This window comes from Chelmon rostratus, chromosome 2, assembly GCF_017976325.1.
Source record: "Chelmon rostratus isolate fCheRos1 chromosome 2, fCheRos1.pri, whole genome shotgun sequence".
Taxonomy (NCBI): domain Eukaryota; kingdom Metazoa; phylum Chordata; class Actinopteri; order Chaetodontiformes; family Chaetodontidae; genus Chelmon; species Chelmon rostratus.
This window is the reverse complement of record NC_055659.1, coordinates 13,269,969-13,278,830: the sequence shown is the minus strand read 5'-3', so window position 1 is coordinate 13,278,830 and position 8,862 is coordinate 13,269,969. Positions and strand designations below refer to the sequence as shown.

The window sequence follows — 8,862 nt, the reverse complement described above, 5'->3', positions numbered from 1 at the left end:
TCCTGCTTCATTCTGTGTCTTCAACCTGTCAACCCTAAACTCTCAACTCAGCTGTTTGGCCTGTTTTATCACCCACACACCCTCATGCTGTGCCTTATTGTGACTGGCCTCTATCCAGAGAGAGAAGAGTGACTTACAATGGTCGATTGACAGGTGTACAGTATATTGCCTTCCTCTTCCTGGTTGTAACACAGCCTCCTCCTGCATGACTGCATAGATGCTCTGTGGCAGCCAGCTCTGCGCCCACAGGTTCTTAAGCATTAACAATGTTGCAAGTGTTTTTACTCTTGACTTCAGTCCATGTGGCATGGTGCCGAAACCACAGTGAGCCACACAGAGCATTAGAGATCGAATAAGTACTGAATAAGAGGCAGTTCAGCTGCAGCTACAATATCCACCATAACCTCTCAGCAAGGCAGTGAAGCTTTCTGTACGCTTGCTGTGCTGATAGAAATTGATTTTGCATTATGCACTTCAAACAAAAGGTGGCAGTTTGAACTCTCAAAGGCCACCTGCAAACCCTTTCACCTGCTTCACTTTTAGGTGAGCTGCTAGGTGACGGCATGGGTGGTGACTATAGGAACTAAAGACAACGTGCTCATTTCGCGTGTCTATTGAGGGCAAGAAATCAGCTGCCAGGTGAATTAACAAGGTGTGTGTTCTGAGATTAGCCTCTGAAAAAAAAAATGCTGCAACATGTTATTGCGCTGATGTGGTACTAAAATGCTGTCGTGCTCGAAGCCAGAACTCAGACACACGACTTGCTCAGATTCCACTTTCACCAGTTTCATGACTTTTGGTGTGACTTGTGAAACTTTCTTATCAAACTTTGCCAAAAAGGCACAAGGGTTCATTAAAATTCTCAGTGAAATTTAGTCACTTTGTGTCTCACATAAACCTTTATGTTTCCTGACTGGGCTTTATTTTGTCAACTTAAACTTGTGAAATTTGGGTTTTGGCCGTTACTTCGGTTCAGTTCAGGTACTGAATATGTGGGATTTCCAGTTTTAGTGCCTCAACAACATCAAATATATTTTTGGCCTCAGTTTATTAGATAAAAGTCCTTGGCTAGTTCTGCTGATGGATTAACAAGTGGAGCAGACTTGTATTAATGATAAGACTTATTACAGTAATTATGATTACTGCCTCATTAATTGCTATGGGCTACAGATTACAGCTGATTAGTCTGCAGTTGTATGAGTGGAGGAGAGCGCGTCTGTTTTCTGTGTCTGGCTCACAACACACATCTCAGTGCTGCAAAGATCTTCACTGTGCAAAGAACACGAGAATCGGGATAAAATATCAAATGACATCAAATTCTCCCATAGAATTAGGAAGAATAAAGAGGTGCACTGAGTGGGAATGAAACATCTTTTACAGTGTATACAGATATGATTATCACACTGATGAAACAAACTCTGAATGTCAGGCAACTACAGTTGGTTATACTTTTATACACATACAACAAAAAAAGTTATTAATTGGGTAAATGCAAGTTTTTCCTTAAATACTAATGTCGTGTGAAACTGCTATGGAGGCAAATGTAATAACTAATTGGTTTAACACCTTAATAGACAAAGTATCTTCCTCTGCACATGAGGTTAGATTTCTAGATATTTTGTTCTGAAATACTTAGCAGCATAATCTTCCAGGTTTAAAACAATTCACACCAGATCTCATGTCTAATTTATCTATGAAACATGTGTATGTATGCATGCATGTGTTCTTAACAATGTATCCAAAATTGCTCTTCTTGGATTGATTCCTGAAAGGTATGCCTGCTCATATCCGTTACAGATGAATATGCTTTTAAGCATGAAAATGCATATCAGAGGCAAGAGGAGTGGAGTTCATTTGTTCTGTGTGAGCTTTTTCTTGGTATTCTGAGTGACTGGTTTCCTTAAAAACAAAACATGCAGCTATACCAGAAAACTTGCTAGTTAATTCCAATGTGAGCACCGACTTTTTGTTTTAGTGTAAGTTTTCTTATCATTTGCTGTGAGGGGTGGACTGAGTTGTAAATATTTAACTTAGACCTAAGTGCTGCTGGTTAAATTTTACTCTGCTCACCTACTTGTAAAGAAGATATAGCACATCAAGTAAAGGTAAAGAAATTGGTCAAGTGTGTCTTCTGAGTCAGGAACACAAACAGCCATCAGTGGTTTAGATCGAAAGACATCAGTTAACTGTGGATTGGTGTTGTGGGCGAGCAGCAGGGATGTGCACTAGCATTTTGAGACACAGTGGCCCCATTTAAAGAAAATATCTCACCAACGCCAGAATCACATGTAGTACGATTAACAGGAACAGTAATATTGTTCTGTTCTGATAAAGCAGTTATTACCTGACTGACGGTGCACAGTCCTAATTCTACGACAGGACAGAGCTGAGCTTGATTAAACAATGAAGTATTTTCAGATCACTCTCATTCGCTTTAAAGATCATGAAAATGTGGATGAAACTTCTGCATGCTCTTTGCGCCTCTCTTCACATATTGCAAAAGCTAAACATGAATAAAATGAGTGCGTGTACGCCATCTAGTGACAGTATATTGCACTGACTTTAAGGGAGTACAACGACAACCACTAATCTCTTAGGCTCCAGAGAGATAACCAACCTTATTAACACTAATGGACACAAATACAGATACCCCAGATGCTAGCTTAATAGAACAAACCCTCACTGACACAGACATTCCAGCATATTGCATGGCTAAGTATTGGGTTGCATAAACTTGGACAGATGTTTGTAATTGTGTCCACCTCATGTGTTGGAATGCTATCAATTATAGTATGTGTTATACATAAATATCACCTGTACTGCTATGACAAGTTCACACTGCAGGCATTAGACAGAGCATGAGAAGTGGTATGTTGGCACAGCCCATTGCATTTTCTTGAGTGATATCAAAAACAGCAAGACATGCTCCAAAGCCCATGTCAGCACTAATAAAAGTAAAAGCATTTACATTTTATTTTATTTCTAGTGCAGGTCCTGGTTCCTGGTGCAGCAAGCGAATTCAGAGCATTTCCTACAGTTGACATGATTTTCTGCAGTCTTAGAAATGCAGATGCTTGCAGCAAAAGCCACCAGGTCAAACATGTGCTCATCCTGTATGATGAAGACAACAGTGCTGAAACAACCCCTTGGCAAGCATTTTTAACCTTTGTTTCTCAAGAGTGCAGGGATTTCTCACTGACAGTAAACAATATTAAAGTACAATGTAGTTCAAAATTATGTAAACATTTAGAAATGTGGACAGAAAAAAAGGCAACAAAAATGGCTGTAGTGCGTCTGACACTGGGGTCTGAATTGACATGTTCCTTTTTATAAGGTAACAGAGATGACAGTTAATTAAAATTAACACAAATAAATATTATAACAACAAATTACTACTATATTACTCACATACAATTAGTAGCTCACATTGATGTGTAATTTGCTTGAGTATTAGTGTGGAAAACATCATAATTAAAACAAAATTTTCCAGTCTGAGGCCTTCATCTAGGGCTGATGTTCAAAACCTCAGGACGTCTTGTTGTGACCTGGGAACACACAAGACAGATTATTATCACATACCAATATCAATATTTCTTACATTTATCTGTCCCTGTACTCCAGAAGACTTTCATAGGTTTTGTATGGAATGCCACAATAATAAACAAGAATACCTGCACTTGAGTGTCAACATTTTGCAGATGGGGCCTGAAACCCTCTGATGTGTAAGTGCCTGCAAATCCAAAGCTGTGATCTCCTGTTGAAAATAAAATTAAAATGCTGAAACTGCAAATGTTATAGTCCATGCTGAGAAGAACTTCTGAAACAGACCAGTGATAATTTTAAAAAGAAAAAGAGAAAAAAAGACAGACCTGTGTCAGAGAAGTCATAGAAATCTTCCTCAAAAGCAGACAGTCTTCTGTTGTTTCTAATTTTCCTAAAATAGAGAGATGGTTTCATTAGTTTCACTTGGCAGTGTTTGGTACTTAATGATGTCAGGCAGCAAGAAACAAAATTTGTTGTACATATTGTAGAAGATGCATTTTGGGCATCATAACCTACCAAACACTCATATGTCTCTTTTTGAAAATGATGACAGCAATGACAATGATAATTATGAGCAGGAGTGCTCCTGCCAGTGATCCAAACAGTGCCCCGTAGAAACCCGGACCATAGCGGAAGAGGTCACACTGTGGACCATAAAACTGCTCCAGGCTAGACTCGAAGCAACTGGGTTGACGGGAGATGAGAAAGAATTATGTTAATAAAACTAAGAGTACATATTTAAGCACATATTTAAGCTCCTTGCAATTACAAAAAAAAAGATGTCTTGGCTTACCTGCAGGTAGGCCCTTTGTAGACATCATTGCGACATTCTCCATGTTGGTGACAGTAATTAGGGTTTGTTTTGCAAGGTCCGACACACTGCCATTGACCATTGCTAATCTCAGCAGTGTAATTAGCAAACTGAGAGCAGTTAACAAAAGGCTTCAGGTCTGTGATATCTGAATGATAAAAAAGTGACAAGGACCATAATACAAATATAGAAATGATGACATGTTTTGAATCAAGAAACACAGACAGTGCAAAGTAGCAAGTAGTCAAATATGCATGTTTAGAAGTGCTCTTACTTTTAATCTCAGGTGACTGGAAGGTGAGTCCATTTAACTGCACACTTGCATTAAAGGCCTGAGAGATCTTATTGAGGTTGCTTGTCTTATTCAAGATACCAGTCAACACCCCATCAAGCTGAGTGTTGATAAACTGGATTTGAGTTTCATTGTTTGCATAGATGTACTCCACCACGCTCTCTGCGACAACACTTCCCGGTCTACAATAGAAAAATGAAAAGATTTGACCAAAAGAAAACATGTTTGCATTTTTATCAAAAAGCAATTTTAATAATTTCATCAGTAAAGTTAAGTGAAAACCTACGATAACTTGATGACTTGTACTTTTTTATAGCTTTGTGGATCTGCTTCTTTGCATAGGGCTTCAAGCTGGAACATAGGACAGATGTTATTATAGAATGGTTATGGCAGTAAATCCACATTTTTAGTTGTTAACATCAAAACAGTTGAGAGTTAGTCAGTTATTATCCAGCAATTCATTATTAAGTAATAGGTTATGACATGACTAAATGCTCTAAAATTGGATCACTTATTGTGTAATAAGCATAGGTCATGCAACAATGAAAAAACTGATCTACCTCCTGTTCCAGTGTCTCGATGAATTCTAATGATTCAGGTGAGCTTAAATCTCTAAAAGCCGCCTGAAAAGTGATCTGGATTTCCAAAGTAATATTTGCTTTTCGAGGTGGTATCGCTCCGGTATCTGCAAAAAATAATCATACTCTTACATTGACATTTCAGTAACATTAAAGACATATAAAAACCTTTAACTTTGCATTACAAAATATTTTTGAGGCTAAAAATCTCACCAATTTGAGCAGAGGTGTCATTTTCTCCAAAAACACACAAGTCTCCAAAGACAAACTCTTGGCAGTGGCAGTGACATCCTCCAAGTGTTGTGTTGAATGCACAGGTGCCAGCACATCCTGGACAGTCGTTATCAGTACAATGTGGAGTCGTGGCATTTGAAACGGGAATAATGATAGATGTTGAATGACTGACTGTTCGAAGTGAGCTCGTGCTGATGATTTCTGCTGAAGTCAAAGCCCTTGAAGTTAGTGGAGATGTTTGCTTGCTGCTACTTGATTTTTCACTCGTTGTTGCCTGACTTGTGGGTGCAGCAGTACGATGTGTGAAAGGTGTAGAAGGGATAGTATTCAAGCTTGGGTTGACAGTAGATGTAGGTTTAAAAGCTGGTGTGACCAAATTAGTGGTGACTGTGGAAGTGACAGTCTGTGTTGTGTGCTTTGAAGTCATGGTCAATGATGTGGAAAACTTAGTTGGTGGATGTGAGACTATGGATACAGATGATGGAGGTGTAAATGTATTGGCTGATGTAGAGAGTGGCTGGTTGGTGGTCCAAAGTGTGAGATCTGGATGGATTGTAGAGGTTATGCTTGATGTTCCCTGACTACTGATTGGAAGCTGAGTTGTAGTCTCAGTTGATATTGTTGTTTGAACATTGACAGCAGATGCTGATGCACTGGATTTGGTAGACAGTGGAGGGCCAGTTGGGGTGACTGCTGAATTCGGCATTGATGATACAGCTGTTGCTGAGGGTGCCATTGCTGATGATGATGTAGTCGTGGAAAAGTTGGGAGAGGATGCAGTTTTTGTTGAAAATGAAGAGAAAGAAGTTGGTGAGACATGTATATTTGTGGATGAATTGACTTTTGTTGTTGAAAAATCATTGTTTATAGTTCTTGGAACTCCGTTTGTGGTGGGTGATGAACTTGACAGTATTGACTGAGTCGTTGCTGTGGGTGTGACCGTCATAACAGATGTAGACTGTGGCTGTGACATTGAGGACATGATTGTTGTAGCTGATTGCCAGCTAGTTAACAGAAGCTGAGTTGTGCCGTGGCTTGATGCTGTTGTTTCAGTATTGTGTCCAGACGTTGTTTCACTGACATAAGCAGTCATTGAAGGGAACGTAGTGGAGGGAACTTCTGTATTGGCAAAGGAATTGACAGTTGTTGTGAAATGATCACTACTGGAAGTTCCTGTCGCTCCATTTGTTGTGAGTTGTGAGGTAGAAAGTGTTGACTCAGTTTCTGCAGTGGGTGTCACTGTTGTAGCAGATGTAGATTGTGACTCTGTGGGTGATGAATTCATTGGTGTTGAAGATGTTTCATCGCTAGTTAATGGAACCTGAGTTTTGCTAATAGTTGTCAATGTGACTTCAGTTTTATGTTCAGGAGATGTTTGACTGAAATGAGTAGTTATTGGAGGCAATGTAGAGGGTGAACTGGATGGAACTTCTGTATTGGTGAAGGAGTTGACAGTTGTTGTGAAATGATCACTACTGGAAGTTCCTGTCGCTCCATTTGTGGCCAGTGCTGAGGTTGAAAGTGTTGACTCTGTATTTCCATTAGGTGTCACTGTGGTAGCAGATGTAGATTGTGACTCTGTGGGTGATGAATTTGTTGTTGTAGATATTTCATCGCTAGTTAATGGAAGGTGAGTTTTGCTAGTACTTGCTGATGTGACTTCAGTTTCGTGTTCAGGGGACGTTTGATTGAAATTAGTAGTTATTGGAGGAAATGTAGAGGGTGAACTGGATGGAACTTCTGTATTGGTGAAGGAGTTGACAGTTGTTGTGAAATGACCACTACTGGAAGTTCCTGTCGCTCTATTTGTTATGAGTTGTGAGGTTGACACTGTTGACTCAGTTTCTTCAGTGGGTGCCACTGTTGTAGCAGATGTAGATTGTGACTCTGCAGGTGACAAATTGATTGGTGTAGATGCTTCTTGACTAGTTAATGGAAGCTGAGGTTTGCTAGTAGTTGTTGATGTGACTTCAGTTTCGTGTTCAGGGGACGTTTGACTGAAATGAGTAGTTATTGGTGGCAATGTAGAGGGTGAACTGGATGGAACTTCTGTATTGGTGAAGGAGTTGACAGTTGTTGTGAAATGATCGTTGCTAGAAGTTCCTGTCGCTCCATTTGTGGTGAGTGCTGAGGTTGAAAATGTTGACTCTGTATTTCCATTAGATGTCACTGTGGTAGCAGATGTAGATTGTGACTCTGTGGGTGATGAATTCATTGGTGTTGAAGATGTTTCATCGCTAGTAAATGGAAGCTGAGTTCTGCTAATAGTTGTCAATGTGACTTCAGTTTTATGTTCAGGAGACGTTTGACTGAAATGAGTAGTTATTGGAGGCAATGTAGAGGGTGAACTGGATGGAACTTCTGTATTGGTGAAGGAGTTGACAGTTGTTGTGAAATGACCACTACTGGAAGTTCCTGTCGCTCTATTTGTTATGAGTTGTGAAGAAGAAAGTGTTGACTCAGTTTCTTCAGTGGGTGCCACTGTTGTAGCAGATGTAGATTGTGACTCTGCAGGTGACAAATTGATTGGTGTAGATGCTTCTTGACTAGTTAATGGAAGCTGAGTTTTGCTAGTAGTTGTTGATGTGACTTCAGTTTGGTGTTCAGGGGACGTTTGACTGAAATGAGTAGTTATTGGATGCAATGTAGAGGGTGAACTGGATGGAACTTCTGTATTGGTGAAGGAGTTGACAGTTGTTGTGAAATGATCACTACTGGAAGTTCCTGTCTCTCCATTTGTTGTGAGTTTTGAGGTTGACACTGTTGACTCAGATATTCCAGTGGGTGTCACCGTTGTAGCAGATGTAGATTGAGACTCTGCTGGTGATGAATTTGTTGTTGTCGATATTTCATCACTAGTTAATGGAAGGTGAGTTTTGGTAGTACTAGTTGGTATGACATCAGTTTTGTGCTTAGGAGACGTTTGACTGAAATGAGTAGTTATTGGATGCAATGTAGAGGGTGAACTGGATGGAACTTCTGTATTGGTGAAGGAGTTGACAGTTGTTGTGAAATGATCACTACTGGAAGTTCCTGTCGCTCCATTTGTTGTGAGCTGTGAGGTTGACACTGTTGACTCAGATATTCCAGTGGGTGTCACCGCTGTAGCAGATGTAGATTGAGGCTCTGTGGGTGATGAATTTGTTGTTGTTGATGTTTCCTCGCTTGTTAATGGAAGCTGAGTTCTGCTAATTGTTGTTGATGTGACTTCAGTTTCGTGTTCAGGAGACGTTTGACTGAAATGAGTAGTTATTGGATGCAATGTAGAGGGTGAACTGGATGGAACTTCTGTATTGGTGAAGGAGTTGACAGTTGTTGTGAAAAGATCACTACTGGAAGTTCCTGTCGCTCCATTGGTGGTGAGTGCTGAGGTTGAAAGTCTTGACTCTGTATTTCCATTCGGT

The 8,862-nt window shown here is 39.9% G+C and overlaps 1 protein-coding gene across 1 annotated transcript; it reads right to left on the bottom strand.

The window, feature by feature from the left end:
- Window positions 1-3,500: 3,500 nt before the first annotated feature.
- LOC121612518 (mucin-3B) lies at window positions 3,501-5,885 on the bottom strand. Its single transcript, XM_041945451.1, has 9 exons — window positions 5,438-5,885; window positions 5,207-5,331; window positions 4,933-4,997; window positions 4,629-4,828; window positions 4,337-4,502; window positions 4,060-4,227; window positions 3,870-3,934; window positions 3,672-3,754; window positions 3,501-3,545 (listed from the first exon to the last, which is right to left on the bottom strand). The coding sequence occupies exons 1-9, from the start codon at window positions 5,883-5,885 to the stop codon at window positions 3,501-3,503; spliced, it is 1,365 nt and encodes a 454-aa protein (XP_041801385.1).
- Between the last annotated feature and the right edge of the window lie 2,977 nt (window positions 5,886-8,862).

Bases quoted from the DNA above. Each gene is read 5' to 3' on its own strand.
- LOC121612518 (XM_041945451.1), bottom strand. From the start codon at position 5,885: ATGACTTCAAAGCACACAACACAGACTGTCACTTCCACAGTCACCACT. The intron at 5,332-5,437 runs GTGAGATTTTTA...TATTTTTTGCAG, and splicing joins TGACACCTCTGCTCAAATTG to ATACCGGAGCGATACCACCT. The intron at 4,228-4,336 runs GTAAGCCAAGAC...CCGTCAACCCAG, and splicing joins TACAAAGGGCCTACCTGCAG to TTGCTTCGAGTCTAGCCTGG.